This window comes from Doryrhamphus excisus, linkage group LG13 (assembly GCF_037039965.1).
Source record: "Doryrhamphus excisus strain RoL-2023G ecotype Guam linkage group LG13, RoL_Dexc_Guam_v1.1, whole genome shotgun sequence".
In the NCBI taxonomy this organism is placed as follows: Eukaryota; Metazoa; Chordata; class Actinopteri; order Syngnathiformes; family Syngnathidae; genus Doryrhamphus; species Doryrhamphus excisus.
The window spans coordinates 20,896,583-20,915,015 of NC_136369.1; the positions used below are offsets into that span (position 1 = coordinate 20,896,583).

Consider the following 18,433-nt stretch of genomic DNA (forward strand, 5'->3'; position numbering starts at 1 on the left):
TAGTGTCTATCATCTTTCCACATATAATAGATTGTACATCCATGTTTCACATTCACGCGAGAGCACATTCACTTGCACGCCACATGCTCGGATGGTGTTTTTTCCCACGTGTCAGCAGTCCCTGAAAGCAGCAGCAGCGGCCAGCCACCGGAAAAGCAACAATGGCGCCAACTTTTCTCCACTGACTGTCGTCACAAGGCGTCAACGTCAACGTTTCCACAGTGACGACGAGGAGGAAGGAGCAAGGCAAGTGGGGACAGAGGACCGCACACAAGCCGTCGCTTGCGACCGAAGGTACGACAAGAAAAGTTTGTCCTCCGCAAACGTTGCCGGCTCGCGTCGTCGTCTAACGCGCTGCGCTTTCATAGCTTGGTCGTAGTCTTTTGTTTGTCGTTGAATAAGTTGCTGTGTCGTGTCGTGTCGTGTCGTGTCGTGTCAGACGTCGTCAGTCTCGAAGTTTCCACCGTCGTTCGCCCTTTTGTTTGTCATTCTAGAGGTTTCGCGTCACAAAGGCGAGCGTGACCTCACCTGGCTGCACGTGCTTGTGTCGCCATGGCGACGGGGCAAGTGGGGGGGCCTGAAAACTGTCTGATTGACAGGTGGCGCTCATGCCAACGTTACGTCACGTGATTGCAAATAAGCTTTGCTCTTGCTGTGGGGAACCGTGGTTACCCCCCTGTGCTTCTATTCCATCTCTAATTAATAACATCTAATAAGAATTATTATTAACATGAAAGCTAATTAAATGCTCATAAATTGGCCCTGACGCTCGCTGTGTAATTACATTGCTCACCACAGGGAGGCGCCTTGCCACGTCTTGTTTGTGGAAACTTGACCGTCCAGTGACGTCAGTGCACGTCAAAGTCGTGCGGAAAGTCACTTCAGTTGAATTCAGATTGATTGAAACTGTCAGCAGTCGTAAGACTGACAGACCGACAGACTGAGAGCGGCTACTGACGCCATGTTCACCGTGGGCACATCTGGAAGACATGTGGTTTGTGTGTGGGTCAGGGTGTGACGCCCATACATAGAAATAGACGGTGTGTATGTATGTTGTCAAGAGTGCGCGTTTTGTGGCGTAATGTGAACATTTTAGATGATAAGAATGAAGTGACGTCATTGTTCAGCATCTTTGTTTATAATTCTGTGTGTACAGTCATTTTTTTTAATCGTGAGCATTGACACACCGGCTGCAGAACGACAGTTGGCCAGCAGGTGGAGCTGTTTCCTTAGTGCCGGCCAATACATCCTGGTATGGAATCCCAGCAGTGCCAAAATTAAAAGGGAATACGTGTGGCGATATAAAGAACTAATTCATTCATTTTCTACCGCTTATCCTCACGAGGGTCGAATAAATATTAAAAATATACAAATGTAGTGAAATAATTTTTCCATTTTGTCATTGTTTTCCTGTTTTGTCTGTTCCATTTGCTTCATTGCATTGCATTTACTAGCTGGCTCAAGATGGTGGATCATTGGTGGGCCAGGGTGACTGGTCCATAATTGATCGCAGGATTCCTATTTGTTTTGGATGGATGTGTCTATGTAGTAATATTTCCATGCAGCTATTTTGTCACCTTTGATAGTCTGTTTTTTTCACATGCTATTTACACAAATATGTATATTGGTGTTTTTCACACGTTATTGTAGTCATTTTCATCATTTTTAACAGTTTTTGACTGAAACATTTCATCGTTGTTTGTTTATACCATATTTGTTTTTATTTTGTGACAACTGACACACAGGCTGCAGAGTGACAGTTGTCCAGCAGGTGGAGCTGTTTACCTGGTGCCTGCTAATGCATGCTAGCAGCCAGTAATGAACTTTGAACTTGATCATATGCTAAATAATGGACACGTGACCATGTTCCACACACCACACTTGTTTTTAATTCATGAAAACATGTCAGTTGTGGTCAGGGAACATTCCAGACCACCAATGGAAGTGGTCCGGGGTTGCCATGGCAACGACATGCCTTCAAATCTGTCAGAGATGTTGTTGTGAAAGAAAAGGACTTTCCTCAAGGAGAAGCATGTTCATGTCAAACTTTTTGTAACGTCTTCAGTGAACGCTGACAAAGCTTCAACTGATTGCCCCGCCCCCTCATTCCAGCCCTCAAAGTGATCAGTGGCCTGGAAAGACTTCTGTTGATGCGGCGCACGGGTCAGCTCTGTGTCCCACAAATTGGGATTGTCTCCGTGGGGCATGCCGCATCTCACAACCTCCACTCCTGTCACATGGTTGACTTGGACTTGTAGCATTTGCATTAGCTAGCTAAGAAATGTTGGCTACGAACGCAATAAGGCGTGTTTATTATTGTTATTAGCAATACGGCTCTCTGCAGATTGCCCGTTGAATGAAGAGACCATTTTAGCATGGCATTATCTGTCATCATCGTGTTACATCATCATCCTGAGCAACAGATGGCCACGGGGGGGGGGCGCGCCACGGTGTGGTCTGAGCTCGAGGACGTGTCCGTGTGTGAGCATGATGAAGGTGAAGCATTAATTCACCAGTGCAGCGTCCACCTCGTCCAATCAGCAGCCCGCAAATCTAACCAGGAAACAAACGTGAGGACGTCCTTCTTCCATTTGGACTTTGGACTTTGGACTACAAGAAACAACTTTTTTTTCCTCACAATTTCACCTTTAAAAAAAAAAAAAAAAAGTTTCATTGGGAAGACAGTGTCGTCACCTCCCCCCACTACGGGACAGCATCCAGAGTTTGGAGGAGTACTGGTCTTCGTGGATCCAGTGATGCTGATCTAAATTAGGACTGCAGTGGGGGGGCGGGGTCATGTACGTGCTGTGCCCCTTGGTGGTCCTGGCGATGCACAGCTTCTTCAAGAGCTACTGCCAAAAGGACGGGAGCCCCAACTGTGGTGGGGTCACAGGGCGGGCCCCCGGCCATGGACAAAGGAAAGGTGCAAGGATGAAGGGCAGGCGAGGTGGCGCCCGCAGGAAGCGAGTCCAGGTGAGCGCACGTTTCTTGGTACGGTCCTGTTACCGTGACGACCCCCAAGATGCCGCGCTAGCAGGTTCATTTGGAGGTGTGATGTCATCGGAAAAGGAATGTTAACATTTCTGGTCACATGGTCGGCCTGCTGTCTGCTTGCGTCAGCACACTTGGTCGGATGAGAAATGTTGCGTCATCTCACTTTCATAGGTCATGCTGCCGACAGTGGAACACCTTGGGACAAAAAGCACTTCTCTGATGGACAACTTTTAGTTGACAGCTTTGTTTTATTGTCAAATATTGTCAAATAGCTCCGTGATGTGTCAATCAAAAGTCAGTGTGGTCTGCTTCTCTTGTGTGGCGTGCAGCACAAAATCTACAGCAGGAGTGAATTTCCCCTGACGGGATTATAATCTGTGTAATCTGTATGATGCCAAGGATGCCCGGTGGGATACAATGTGGTTGTCTGCGAACGCATTCCAACTCCCATAGTGGTCATTGTGGCGACGTTGGGGGAGGGGCCGCTCCTCCTGCTTCACTGGATGCTGAAATATTTATCTGTATGGGGGGGTGAGATAAGGGGCGGAGCTAAGGGTGTAATGCTGTCGCTGCTGTTGCTGGGGAAACGAAGTGTGTGTGTGCATGTGTGCTAAGGGGGTCGGTGGGTGGCGTTGACACACATCCTGCTGCTGGGTGTCACTGGGAGGCTGCAGTGACGAGGAGGAGGATGAAGATGATGATGATGGAGGGATGATGGCTCCACCGAGGTAAGAAAAATTGGAACAAAGATGGAGGCGGCACCCACACCCCCCCCCACACACACACACACGGTCAGACATGTACGAGGCGTGTCAGCTTGCATCAAGTCATGTTTGCATGACAATGAAGCTTTTGCCTTTGCCCTTATTCTTGCATCATAATTCTGTATTCTTGCACATGTAACGCTTCACTCATGATAGACTTTACCTTCAGGTTCTTCTTCCCGATTTCTTTTACCGTTTTGTTCTGTACAACTGTTGCTAATGCCGTTAGCATGTTGATAGAATGGGCGAGCTGGCTGAGGGGGTTAGCATGTCGATAGAATGGGCGAGCTGGCTAAGGGGGTTAGCATGTTGATTAAAAGGGCTTGCTGGCTAGAATGGGCGAGCTAGCTAAGGAGGTTAGCATGTTGATTAAATGGGCTTGCTGGCTAAAGTTGTTAGCATGTTGATTTAAATGGGCTTGCTGGCTAGAATGGGCGAGTTGACTAAAGCTGTTAGCATGTTGCTAGAATGGGCGAGTTGGCTAAGGCTGTTAGCATGTTGCTAGAATGGGCGAGTTGGCTAAGGCTGTTAGCATGTTGCTAGAATGGGCGAGTTGGCTAAGGCTGTTAGCATGTTGCTAGAATGAGCGAGTTGGCTAAGGCTGTTAGCATGTTGCTAGAATGGGCGAGTTGGCTAAGGCTGTTAGCATGTTGCTAGAATAGGCGAGTTGGCTAAGGCTGTTAGCATGTTGCTAGAATGGGCGGGTTGGCTAATGCTGTTAGCATGTTGCTAGAATAGGTGAGTTGACTAAAGCTGTTAGCATGTTGCTAGAATGGTCGAGTTGGCTAAGGCTGTTAGCATGTTGCTAGAATAGGTGAGTTGACTAAAGCTGTTAGCATGTTGCTAGAATGGGCGAGTTGACTAAAGCTGTTAGCATGTTGCTAGAATGGTCGAGTTGGCTAATGCTGTTAGCATGTTGCTAGAATAGGTGAGTTGACTAAAGCTGTTAGCATGTTGCTAGAATGGGCGAGTTGGCTAAGGCTGTTAGCATGTTGCTAGAATGGGCGGGTTGGCTAATGCTGTTAGCATGTTGCTAGAATAGGTGAGTTGACTAAAGCTGTTAGCATGTTGCTAGAAGGGCTGACTGCAGACCTGCCAATGTGTACGTATTTTGACACTGAATTAATCATGCATGTTTTGTTGCCTTCCAAGTACGAATTTTGCTGCGTTCGGTTTGCGTCTGAAGGCCTGTTGGCCTAGCACTCATGAGTTAAGACTGAGTGACGTAGTGTGCATGAACGCATCATCACATCGATAGACAATGCAGGGACCTGGTAATACTGCTCCAAAGGAGACAGACATAGAGTTGTTCATTGTTCTATGAACACATCAGTTGGATGATTCCATTGTAGAGTCTCACGGGGAGATGTATACTATTTGGGACAATACTTCATACGTGTATGAATATAAAATGGACTGGACCAGTCCAGGGTGTACCCAGCTTCGTGCTCCAGGTCAGCTGGCATCAGTACTGTACTTGCTGAAAAGTACAAATCCCCTCGAGGGAGCCCAGTCCAGACCATGTTAGCATCTAGGTCAGGTTTACGTGTTTAGTTTTAGTTTTGCAGTAGAATGCTGAATTTGTCCTACGTTCCGACGGTTCTTTTGTGTGTTGGCTACTTTTACCGTCGTTGCTGGACCGACGCTAAGCAGCATTGGCCAGTGAGCTTTAAAGCCACACCGTCAGGTCACATGACACGCCGGGCCATCTGCCGGCCGCCAAGATGATCAGATTACTTTCATTGAGTCCTTCCCGACAGTCGGAATGCTGGGCTGGGTGGGAATGCTCATCAACAAGAGCCGGGCGGACCACGAGCGGCGGGTCCACTCGCCCCCCCGCACACGTTGGCAGGTGAGCATCCAGACTGGTGGTACTGGTTCAGAGGCAGGACCAGTGGGAATGGGGCGGAGGAATGCCAGTGCCTTGGTGATTCCATTTGTTTGTTTGCTTTCAAGCCGCTCTTTGACTCAACAGAAAACTTTCACTTTCGTTTTCAAATTGCAACGTTATTCAGTGGAGTGCAGACCTCCGCACAGAACCGGCCACCCTTGGGGGTCTGATGGCGTGTTCCACTCCAGCCGTGTAGGTGGCGCTAATGCTCATTACTCTTTGTTTCTGCCGGCTCTCCGGGTCATTAGCATTAGCATTAGCATGTTGCTGATTGAGGATGTTTCTGGTTGACTCCTAACCAAGGAACTTAGTACCTGGTCTGTGGTCTCGTCTATACAGCCGGTCCAGAAATCATCCCAGCTGCTCAGTCCCACGGTCATGTTTGGACCAAGAAAGACGTGGGACCTCGGCCACACCCCCTGTTTGCAGGAGCTCTGGAAGAACGACTTCTCTTTGGACGGTGAGTGTGTGTGTGTGTGTGTGTGTGTGTGTGTGTTTTGTGAACCTGTCGTTGAGGCAAGCAGGTGAGAGCATGTTGGATGTTTATGCTAATTCTAGTCATATTTCTGCTGTATTTAGCATCTCATTTCAAGTCTTTGTGTGCTCTTGAAGGGACTTGGTAGCTCGTGATGTCATGAAAGATCCTCTGTGTGGGAGGATGCTTCACTCTTGTGTTGAGACGTATGGAGCAGTGAGAATGTGATAAGGTGAAGGATTATTCCTAAATGGAGCCAATCAAATGCATTTTCTTCTTTAAAGTCACGCAATCATTGATGGAACCCCAGCACACACTCTCTGTGTGCGTGTGTGCGTGTGTGTGTGTGTGCGTGTGTGTGTGCGCGTATGTGTGTGCGCGTGTGTTTGCTCAGCCGACCTGACTGAGGCTGTGTTGACATGTAAGCCAGTTGGTGTAGTCGGCCGGTTGACACGGCGTACCTGTACCATGAGATCATGCTGGTCCAGCTAGGGTGCTGCCATACGTTAGCAAGGTGAACATCTCCTCTTGGTGGCTTCTTGGTTCGCCACGTCTTCTGCTTCGAGGTCATCCGCTTTGTTTGAGGCCACCATTTGAAAAACAATGGCAGCGTTTCAGATGGGAATTGAATTTTGCACAGTGGAGGAGTGTGTGCACATACGTGATGCGACGCCACCTAAGCTGCGACCTGCTTTCAGCTGAAAGGAATTTCACTTCTGGCTGCCTGAGAAGCTGATTAGAGGGAGCCAATCAGCTGCCAGATGACCTTAGTGCTGTCGTGGAACAAAAGCATCCTTCACATATTTGAAGGCGGAGCCGTTAGCGGCCTGAATGTGACTGGACGCCAAACCGCCCGTGTGTCTGCAGCGAGTTCGTTGGACTTCCTGATGAGTGATGGTGAGGAGGACGCCTCCTTCCTGTCTCTGCCCAGCCCCGCCTTCTCACAGCGCTCCCTTCTGACCGCAGAGCTGAACGACTCGAGCGCACCAAGGCAGCAGCAGCTGCTCATCCAGGTGAGGACACGCCCACTCGCCGTGACATCATCACACACCTCAGAGACTCCTCCTCTTCAGGCCTGATCACTGATTCTGGTTTTACTGGAGACGCACACACACACACACACACACACACACACACACGCCGCTGCAGTCCCGGTCTGTCAGTCTTGGACTACCATGGTCCTGGTCCATCATCCTGGTTTTTATTTTGAATTGTGTTCTACACTTTCATGCTGGACCATCTTCAGAGAGTCACATGGTCCTGCTGGTGGAATCTGACTAACGTAACAAGCGTCTTCTTCTATCTTGGTTGAATCGCTTGGTTGTTGTCCTGCAGACTAGTAGTGGCTCTTTTCCATAGTCAGGATGTTAGTATTAAGGTCAGTAGTTGGTAGACTAGTAGTCCACATTGGCTCTTTTCTAGTCAGGATGTTAGTATTAAGGTCAGTAGTTGGTAGACTAGTAGTCCACATTGGCTCTTTTCTAGTCAGGATGTTAGTATTAAGGTCAGTAGTTGGTAGACTAGTAGTCAGGATGTTAGTATTAAGGTCAGTAGTTGGTAGACTAGTAGTCCACATTGGCTCTTTTCTAGTCAGGATGTTAGTATTAAGGTCAGTAGTTGGTAGACTAGTAGTCCACATTGGCTCTTTTCTAGTCAGGATGTTAGTATTAAGGTCAGTAGTTGGTAGACTAGTAGTCCACATTGGCTCTTTTCTAGTCAGGATGTTAGTATTAAGGTCAGTAGTTGGTAGACTAGTAGTCCACATTGGCTCTTTTCCATAGTCAGGATGTTAGTATTAAGGTCAGTAGTTGGTAGACTAGTAGTCAGGATGTTAGTATTAAGGTCAGTAGTTGGTAGACTAGTAGTCCACATTGGCTCTTTTCTAGTCAGGATGTTAGTATTAAGGTCAGTAGTTGGTAGACTAGTAGTCCACATTGGCTCTTTTCTAGTCAGGATGTTAGTATTAAGGTCAGTAGTTGGTAGACTAGTAGTCAGGATGTTAGTATTAAGGTCAGTAGTTGGTAGACTAGTAGTCCACATTGGCTCTTTTCTAGTCAGGATGTTAGTATTAAGGTCAGTAGTTGGTAGACTAGTAGTCCACATTGGCTCTTTTCTAGTCAGGATGTTAGTATTAAGGTCAGTAGTTGGTAGACTAGTAGTCCACATTGGCTCTTTTCCATAGTCAGGATGTTAGTATTAAGGTCAGTAGTTGGTAGACTAGTAGTCAGGATGTTAGTATTAAGGTCAGTAGTTGGTAGACTAGTAGTCCACATTGGCTCTTTTCTAGTCAGGATGTTAGTATTAAGGTCAGTAGTTGGTAGACTAGTAGTCAGGATGTTAGTATTAAGGTCAGTAGTTGGTAGACTAGTAGTCCACATTGGCTCTTTTCTAGTCAGGATGTTAGTATTAAGGTCAGTAGTTGGTAGACTAGTAGTCCACATTGGCTCTTTTCTAGTCAGGATGTTAGTATTAAGGTCAGTAGTTGGTAGACTAGTAGTCAGGATGTTAGTATTAAGGTCAGTAGTTGGTAGACTAGTAGTCAGGATGTTAGTATTAAGGTCAGTAGTTGGTAGACTAGTAGTCAGGATGTTAGTATTAAGGTCAGTAGTTGGTAGACTAGTAGTCCACATTGGCTCTTTTCTAGTCAGGATGTTAGTATTAAGGTCAGTAGTTGGTAGACTAGTAGTCAGGATGTTAGTATTAAGGTCAGTAGTTGGTAGACTAGTAGTCAGGATGTTAGTATTAAGGTCAGTAGTTGGTAGACTAGTAGTCAGGATGTTAGTATTAAGGTCAGTAGTTGTCAATGACCAGCAGAGGGTGCTGTCACGTGCAGCCACCTATTGTAAATATGTAGTGTATATGTAAATATGTAGTGTATATGTAAATATGTAGTGTATATATGTAGAGTACCGTGACTCCTAAAGTACATGGCTTTCATGTATTAACGTGTTCCTCTAAACAAGCACGGCTGCCATTTTATTTCTACGTCACTATAGTATCTTTATTTGTACTATACTTGTACTATCCGCTGGTTCAACATGATAGGAAAAAAGCCGAGTATTGTTCCTGTGGAAACCAACGGCAATTCTCCATGAGGTTTCCCACTTCCTGTTTGTGTTTGCGTGTTCAGACGCTTCAGGACAAAGTGTGTGACCTTCGGGCTCGGCTGGACTCGGAAGCACTGCAGCACGCCGTGCTGGGGCGGCCAAGCGGTCTGGCGGCGCCACAGGAGGACCGTGCGGCGCTAAGCGGTGAGTTCATGCCGCAGCTGGACAACACGTGGTGGTGTTCTCCAACTTTATTGAAGTCATCCTGGGAACACAACAACAATGGTTGTAACGTGTGTGTCGGTCAGGTGGTGTGGACAAAGAGCAGCTGGTCACTCGGCTGTCCTCTCAGGTACATCAGATGATTAGACCACCTGGAGGAGATGAAGTGTGTGAGATATCGAGTTGGTTTGCAGGTTGAGGATCTGGAGAAGAAGCTTCTGAACCAAACGCAGGAGGTGGAGAGACTTCGCTCAGAACTGGTCAGAGTGAAAGCGAATATGGGACCTCATTCCAGAGGAACATGAGATGATCATGCACGCGTTCCCGCTTGCAGGGGGCGACGGACCTGGAGAAACAGCTGGAGCTTCTGGAGGTGGAGAACCGGCGTCTGAAGCGCGAGCTGACCTCCCGCAGGAGCAGCGAAGCAGCAGGCAGCTGCAGTCAGGTACCGCACACGGAACTGAGGCGGAGGTGCCCCGAGAGGAGGTCTGATGACCGTGGGCGTGTCCCGCAGGATGCCGAGGCTCTGCGGAGGGAGGTGTCTCGCCATGAGAACCAGGCCCGTCAGAGAGAGCGCCACCTTGCTGAGCTGGAGAGAGAACTGCTGGAGAAAACTGCCAAGGTGGACGTCTTACAGCGGCAGGTGGACCAGTCTAGGACGCCACCAGTGGAGCCGTCAGGCCCTGGCACGTCTGTGGACCAGTTTCCCAATGAGGCGGTGCAGGTCAGTGAACACTAGGTGGTGCTATTGCCGTCCGGCAGGTAACGACCGCAGCACAGCGGACACCGTGTGTGACGCGTGTCTAACTCCTGGGGTCCTCAGGGCGTCGCTCACCCAGAAAAGGCGGAGCCTGATGAGTCCATGGCGACGCTGCAGCTGAAGAACGTGTTGCTACAGGAGCAGCTGTGTGTGCAGCGCCACCTGCTGCGAGAACTGGAGACGCAGCTACACGACTCGCAGAGGACCTGCGCTCAACTGAGGACGCAGGTAACGTTGTTGCGTGTGCGTGTGCGTGCGTGCGTGCGTGCGTGCGTGCGTGCGTGCGTGCGTGTGCGTGCGTGCGTGCGTGTGTGCGTGCGTGCGTGTGCTGGCCCATCATGACTGCAACGTCTGGAGCATCTTGGTTTCTTTGACTGTTTATTTGATTGTTTATCAATGACTTGATGTCATCATTTCCGAGGCAGGGAAAGGACATCGGATGCCGGAGATGTCAGTGTTTGTATGGCACGTGTCACGTGACCCGGCGGGATTCTTAACGCTGTCATTTCTGCAGCTCTTCTCCGACCTTGGCCTTCTGACGGCACACAAGTCGGAGCGCAGGCCCAAGGTTGGCTCCGCCCCTCCCCTGTGACTCCGCTCAGGATTAGAAAAGACTTTCCACTGCTGCCAGAAAACAAAACAGTCATTGTTTTGATAGTTGAAGTAACCGATTGGGCAGCCTTGAAACTGTCTCCCCTCCCAGTGCGTGGCCACTTGTGATGTCATCAATACCAACCGTAGAAGTTGTTGGTGGTTTTAGCTCAGCTTAGTTAGCAAAGCGTGTGCTGTTAGCTAACACTGACCTGCTGTGTTTAATCCCTGCCTACACGACTGTTGGGATTTTATTGGGATTTTATTGGGATTTTATTGGGATTTTATTGGGATTTTATTGGGATTTGTGTCCTTGAGCTCAGAGGTTCTCAAATGGTCTCACATCTTGGTCAGTTTTTAGTTTTGACATTTGATGTCATTTTTACACTGAAGTAATTTGATATGTTGTACATTTTTATTGATTTGGCTTCTTCTTCTAATCCTTATGTGGAACACATCTTTCCCTTTTCTGTGCATTTTAGTGCGACACAACGAGTCAGAGCTAGCTAACAATGGACATCACGGAAATGCGTATTTGATGCTAAAGCCCTCACAGAAACACCAACAATGTTCCATTTCCATAAGTGACTTCTGTATTAACCACGCTACATCGATGTAGCTAACATGACAAGCTATTCTATCTGGTGGACTAACACGACACCTTGCTAGCCGTTTGTCGGCGCCACTCACAGATGGAGGAGTGGCTCTCAAATTCGCTACTTGTTGGTTTTTACCTGAGGACTGGGGCACAGCCATCCCAAGGAAAGCGGACGTTGGAAGTGTTGCTGCTGTTGTTGATGAGGTAGCGTAAGCTAAATGCTAAATGTTGAAATCATCAACATACACGTTACATGTTTTTATCAATTGTTCTTGCATGATCACAGCACGGTAGTTTTTGTTTTAAGAGGGCTTTGTCGTGGGAAGAGGTGTCCCAATGAAGTGCATTGTTAGCTAGCTTATATTAAACCGTTTCTAGCGTTACAATGCACAGAAAAGGGAAAGAAATGTGTTCCTGTTCCATGTAAGGATGGTGAACGATGGGCAGCATGAAACCAACGTGCAGTTCCCCTTTTTGGAGGACTTTATTGTGGTCTTTTGTCAAGCGAATCCGGAGAACTTGGTAACTGCACGCATGCAAATGATACCTAAAGTCAGACATGACATATTTTCATGGAACCAGAACCACGATCCACTTCTGGGTCCCAACCCACCAGTTGAGAACCACCGCTTTAGCTGTAGCGGTCATGTGACACGGCAATAAGGTCAGCGCGGTCATGTGGCGTGTGCAGATTGCGGTCTACGAGGGCGAGATGGAGCGTGCCCAGAAGCAGCTGGATGCAGAGCTGCTGCACCTGAAAGAGGAGAAGAACCGCGTGATCGAGGAGGCCTTCATCAGGGCCGAGAGCCAAATGAAGGCCGTGCACGAGAACCTGGCAGGTGAGAGGGCGCGCAGACTGATGTGTCACATGACCTTCTGACCACGTGTTGCCCTCAGGCGTGCGCATGAAGCTGGTGGGTCTTCACCCCGCCTTGAGGACGCTGACGTGTGACTACAACACGCTGAAGAAGCAAGTGCACCGCTTCCCCGTCATGCTGGACCAAGCCATCGCCGACGCCAAGCACGAGGTGCCATTTCCTCTCATCTCCTTCCTCTGACGGTCAGGTGACCTCATGTGACCTCTGGGTGCCGTGTCAGATCTGTCAGGTCATCGGTGAAGTGAGCAGCACCAACCAGAACCTTCTGGAAAAATACAAGCGGGAGATGAACCTGAGGAAGAAGTGCCACAACGAGCTGGTCCGTCTCAAAGGTGTGGAACCCCTGACCTTTGACCTCTGTCCTCCATCCCCCGTGACCCCTCCCTCCCTGGCGTCCTCGCAGGCAACATCCGAGTGCTGTGCCGCGTTCGACCCGTCAGTCAGCAGGAAACGGACTCGGCCGACACCAGAACCATGTTGACCTTTGACCCGGACGACGACGCCATCCTCTACCTCACCAACAAGGGCAAAGTCATGACCTTTGACCTGGACAAGGTCTTCCGGCCTCAGGCCACGCAGGAACAGGTGTGGCCAAGGACCCGTGGCAGGAAGTGTACATGTCGCCCGGAACTCGTGTGACGGCCGACGTTTCTTTGCAGGTGTTTCAGGAAGTCCAGTCTCTGGTCACTTCCTGTATCGACGGCTTTAACGTTTGCATCTTTGCATACGGACAGACGGGATCGGGAAAGACCTACACCATGGAGGTAAGGACCGCCACGTCACCGTCAGTGGCCCTCTTGGACTCCGCCCACTCTGTCTCTGCCGTCAGGGTGTCCCCGAAGACCCCGGTCTCAACCAGCGAGCGCTCCGCCTCCTCTTCTCCGAAGTGACGGACAAACGTCCCGACTGGGAATACAAGATCAGCGTCAGCATGGTGGAGATTTACAACGAGACTCTGAGGTCAGAAAAAATGCCTGCTGGGGGTGTGGCCTCGGCGGCCATGTTTGGGCTGGGGGTGTGGCCTCGGCGGCCATGTTTGGGCTGGGGGTGTGGCCTCGGCGGCCAGGTTTGGGCTGGGGGTGTGGCCTCGGCGGCCATGTTTGGGCTGGGGGTCATGGTCCGCTCCTGCTGTGTTGGGTCAGGGATCTTCTGGGCCAGAACATCTCTGAAAAACTGGACATCAAGATGAACCCTGACGGCAGCGGACAGCTTTACGTTCCCGGACTGACGCAAGTCCCGGTCCAAAGTCCAGAGGACATCAACAAGGTGAAGTGACGCACTTCCTGACCCTTTCAGTGTAAAAGCTGAGTATGTTGAGTCGGTGATGTTTACTTTGTGCGTCAGGTTCTGGAGGCGGGTGCAGTCTGCCGAGCGACGGCGTGCACCAACCTGAACGAGCACAGTTCTCGTTCTCACGCGCTGCTCATCGTCAACGTCAACGGACTCAACGCCACCACAGGAGGTTGCACGCAAGGTGACGAGATGCTCAATGTGCCGGCCTTCGGCTCGGCCCGCTTGACCTACTGACCTGCGACCTGGGGGGTGCGTGTTGGGGTGCAGGGAAACTGAACCTGGTGGACCTGGCCGGCTCGGAGCGGATCAGGAAGTCTGGCGCGGAGGGCGGGCGCCTGCGAGAGGCTCAGTGCATCAACAAGTCCCTGTCGGCGCTCGGCGACGTCATCAACGCCCTGCGAGCCAGACACGCCCACGTCCCGTTCAGAAACTCCCGGCTGACCTACCTCCTCCAGGACAGTCTGGGCGGGGACAGCAAGACGCTGATGATGGTGCAGGTCAGCCGCCGCGCTCACGCGGGACAGCCTGCCTCCGCCGCGCACCTTCAACTTCCTGTGTGGTGCTTTCAGGTGTCCCCTCTTCTGGGAAACCTCAGCGAGTCGCTCTGCTCGCTCAAGTTCGCTCAGCGCGTTCGCAGCGTGGAGCTGACCTCCACGGGCGCCGTCTGCCGCAGGTTGGACAACTCCTCGGCTTCCTCCTCGCCCACCCACGACTGCGTCGAGGTTACAACGCCCGCCTGCTGCCTTTTTGGGACTCGAACCCTTTTCTAACTTGACCTCTGAACTTTGGGCAGCTGGACTCGCCCCCCGCCACCCCGGGGCCCCTCCCAATCTCCCGTGCGAGCAGCGCTGGGTCCTCGCTCTCTTCGGCCTCCAGAACTTCCAGCAGCTCCCGCCGGAAATCCCAGTCGCAGCTTTCCACTGGTACGTGCACGCACACGTGCACACGTGCACACGCACGCGCGCACACACACACACACACACACACACAGTTCTGTGTTCTTATTCTGTCACCTGATTGGTTGGTTTCCAGACTCATTTAGAGCCAATGGTGGGGGCCAGTAGGGGCAGGTAAGTGGGGGGAAGGGGGAGGGGGGATTGCCGATTGGTGGAAGTGCTCTGCATGGCAAAGTGCCCCGCCCCTCTCCCTCCCTCCCCCACTGATTGTGCAAACTGGGCCCACTGAGCAGCCCCCCCCCCACCCCCACCCCCTCGGCATGGCGGCCATGTGTCTTGTTCCAAAAGGTGTGCGTGGGTGGGTCACGTGACGTGTCACATGTCTTCTGCAGGACGGCTGAAGATGGCAGCATGAGGCGTGGACGTCGTCATGGGAGGAGCCTCGGTTACCATGGTGATGAGCTGACAACAGTGTTTGTTTTATTGCACTTTAAAGTGATTTTAATGTTAATATTATGATGGACATTTTTCATCCAATCAGGATGCAGACGCTTAACCAGACCAAATTTGGTCTTTCTGAACACGCGTGTGCGTGTGCGTGCGTGTGAGACACATTGTGTCATGTGACTGATGATCCACTCCTGATTGCTTTGCTTTTTCTATTCCATTTTTAATAAACCTGGAAAAACAAACTCCTGGGGGATGGCTATGTTGAACATTAGCTTAGCATCGCCTGCCAAACGTCAACATAACACGTATGTATGTACACACGCGTGTTCATGGATTTGTATACTGTCCACGTCCCTCGCCGTATCGGGTTGGATATCGCTCCCTCGCTATATTGCCGTGTTTCCAAATGGAACTAATGATGGCGGCTCGGCGGCTCGGCGGCTCGGCGGCTTGGCGGCTTGGCGGCGGCCTTTTATGAGTCAAGTATTGAAGACACGTTTGATGGAGTATTGCAGTCATGAGGCATCTGTCATGTGACAGGAAGTGCTAACTTCTGGCCTTTTTGTTCGTCCTTCTCACTCAGTTTGAAACACTTTATTTAGTTTATTCTTAACTTAAACTTAGCTCGCTAGCTAGCTGTTTTAGCGGCAGCCATCTTTTGTTCCTGGAATGATCCCGTAGCCAGGGATGTGATGTAAACTAGGACATAAAGCTTCATAGTGACTATAGGGGTGTTAGTTCATGTCTACAGGGCTCTAATAAGGTTAAAACCCACATTTAAAAAGACAGTCATCAACTTTTAATACCGACTTCTACTTTGGTTCAAAACCCATCAGTGAATTTCCTCCAATTAACCGTGATAAGCAAGGATTAGTGTACACACATATACAGTATTACATGTACATACAGTATGATTGTATACGTGATACATGGATACATGTGATAAGCAAGGATTAGTGTACATGTATATACAGTATTACATGTACATACAGTATGATTGTATACGTGATACATGGATACATGTGATAAGCAAGGATTAGTGTACATGTATATACAGTATTACATGTACATACAGTATGATTGTATACGTGATACATGGATACATGTGATAAGCAAGGATTAGTGTACATGTATATACAGTATTACATGTACATACAGTATGATTGTATACGTGATACATGGATACATGTGGTAAGCAAGGATTAGTGTACATGTATATACAGTATTACATGTACATACAGTATGATTGTATACGTGATACATGGATACATGTGATAAGCAAGGATTAGTGTACATGTATATACAGTATTACATGTACATACAGTATGATTGTATACGTGATACATGGATACATGTGATAAGCTAGGATTAGTGTACATGTATATACAGTATTACATGTACATACAGTATGATTGTATACGTGATACATGGATACATGTGATAAGCAAGGATTAGTGTACATGTATATACAGTATTACATGTACATACAGTATGATTGTATACGTGATACATGGATACATGTGATAAGCTAGGATTAGTGTACACGTATATACAGTATTACATGTACATACAGTATGATTGTATACGTGATACATGGATACATGTGATAAGCTAGGATTAGTGTACATGTATATACAGTATTACATGTACATACAGTATGATTGTATACGTGATACATGGATACATGTGATAAGCTAGGATTAGTGTACATGTATATACAGTATTACATGTACATACAGTATGATTGTATACGTGATACATGGATACATGTGATAAGCAAGGATTAGTGTACATGTATATACAGTATTACATGTACATACAGTATGATTGTATACGTGATACATGGATACATGTGATAAGCTAGGATTAGTGTACATGTATATACAGTATTACATGTACATACAGTATGATTGTATACGTGATACATGGATACATGTGATAAGCAAGGATTAGTGTACATGTATATACAGTATTACATGTACATACAGTATGATTGTATACGTGATACATGGATACATGTGATAAGCAAGGATTAGTGTACATGTATATACAGTATTACATGTACATACAGTATGATTGTATACGTGATACATGGATACATGTGGTAAGCAAGGATTAGTGTACATGTATATACAGTATTACATGTACATACAGTATGATTGTATACGTGATACATGGATACATGTGATAAGCAAGGATTAGTGTACATGTATATACAGTATTACATGTACATACAGTATGATTGTATACGTGATACATGGATACATGTGATAAGCTAGGATTAGTGTACATGTATATACAGTATTACATGTACATACAGTATGATTGTATACGTGATACATGGATACATGTGATAAGCTAGGATTAGTGTACATGTATATACAGTATTACATGTACATACAGTATGATTGTATACGTGATACATGGATACATGTGGTAAGCAAGGATTAGTGTACATGTATATACAGTATTACATGTACATACAGTATGATTGTATACGTGATACATGGATACATGTGGTAAGCAAGGATTAGTGTACATGTATATACAGTATTACATGTACATACAGTATGATTGTATACGTGATACATGGATACATGTGATAAGCAAGGATTAGTGTACATGTATATACAGTATTACATGTACATACAGTATGATTGTATACGTGATACATGGATACATGTGGTAAGCAAGGATTAGTGTACACGTATATACAGTATTACATGTACATACAGTATGATTGTATACGTGATACATGGATACATGTGGTAAGCAAGGATTAGTGTACATGTATATACAGTATTACATGTACATACAGTATGATTGTATACGTGATACATGGATACATGTGATAAGCAAGGATTAGTGTACATGTATATACAGTATTACATGTACATACAGTATGATTGTATACGTGATACATGGATACATGTGATAAGCTAGGATTAGTGTACATGTATATACAGTATTACATGTACATACAGTATGATTGTATACGTGATACATGGATACATGTGATAAGCTAGGATTAGTGTACATGTATATACAGTATTACATGTACATACAGTATGATTGTATACGTGATACATGGATACATGTGATAAGCAAGGATTAGTGTACATGTATATACAGTATTACATGTACATACAGTATGATTGTATACGTGATACATGGATACATGTGATAAGCTAGGATTAGTGTACATGTATATACAGTATTACATGTACATACAGTATGATTGTATACGTGATACATGGATACATGTGATAAGCAAGGATTAGTGTACATGTATATACAGTATTACATGTACATACAGTATGATTGTATACGTGATACATGGATACATGTGATAAGCAAGGATTAGTGTACATGTATATACAGTATTACATGTACATACAGTATGATTGTATACGTGATACATGGATACATGTGGTAAGCAAGGATTAGTGTACATGTATATACAGTATTACATGTACATACAGTATGATTGTATACGTGATACATGGATACATGTGATAAGCAAGGATTAGTGTACATGTATATACAGTATTACATGTACATACAGTATGATTGT

At 47.4% G+C, this 18,433-nt stretch overlaps 1 protein-coding gene across 15 annotated transcripts; it reads left to right on the forward strand.

Annotated features, from left to right (window-relative positions):
* Positions 1 to 68: 68 nt before the first annotated feature.
* Positions 69 to 15,264, forward strand: kifc3 (kinesin family member C3). Of its 15 annotated transcripts, none has more exons than XM_078795759.1 (25): positions 2,458 to 2,973; positions 5,989 to 6,109; positions 6,992 to 7,021; positions 7,091 to 7,137; positions 7,371 to 7,406; positions 9,255 to 9,375; positions 9,480 to 9,523; positions 9,588 to 9,653; positions 9,728 to 9,838; positions 9,908 to 10,117; positions 10,217 to 10,381; positions 10,668 to 10,721; positions 12,034 to 12,181; positions 12,240 to 12,370; positions 12,441 to 12,552; positions 12,624 to 12,805; positions 12,880 to 12,984; positions 13,050 to 13,180; positions 13,363 to 13,486; positions 13,565 to 13,694; positions 13,781 to 14,010; positions 14,083 to 14,235; positions 14,307 to 14,436; positions 14,546 to 14,583; positions 14,802 to 15,264. In XM_078795759.1, exons 1-24 carry the CDS (start codon positions 2,797 to 2,799, stop codon positions 14,575 to 14,577), a joined length of 2,790 nt encoding a protein of 929 aa, XP_078651885.1. In that variant the 5' UTR covers positions 2,458 to 2,796; the 3' UTR covers positions 14,578 to 14,583; positions 14,802 to 15,264. The 15 variants fall into 15 exon arrangements, with proteins under 15 accessions (XP_078651890.1, XP_078651894.1, XP_078651885.1 ...); XM_078795766.1 differs by lacking the exon at positions 2,458 to 2,973 and adding exons at positions 5,544 to 5,610; positions 5,774 to 5,841 and having other exon boundaries at positions 6,992 to 7,137; positions 14,802 to 15,260; XM_078795767.1 differs by lacking the exon at positions 2,458 to 2,973 and adding exons at positions 5,674 to 5,685; positions 5,774 to 5,841 and having other exon boundaries at positions 6,992 to 7,137; positions 14,802 to 15,258.
* Positions 15,265 to 18,433: the final 3,169 nt, after the last annotated feature.

Bases quoted from the DNA above. Each gene is read 5' to 3' on its own strand.
- kifc3 (XM_078795756.1), top strand. From the start codon at position 2,797: ATGTACGTGCTGTGCCCCTTGGTGGTCCTGGCGATGCACAGCTTCTTC. The intron at 9,376-9,479 runs GTGAGTTCATGC...TGTGTCGGTCAG, and splicing joins GGACCGTGCGGCGCTAAGCG to GTGGTGTGGACAAAGAGCAG. The intron at 14,011-14,082 runs GTCAGCCGCCGC...TGGTGCTTTCAG, and splicing joins AGACGCTGATGATGGTGCAG to GTGTCCCCTCTTCTGGGAAA.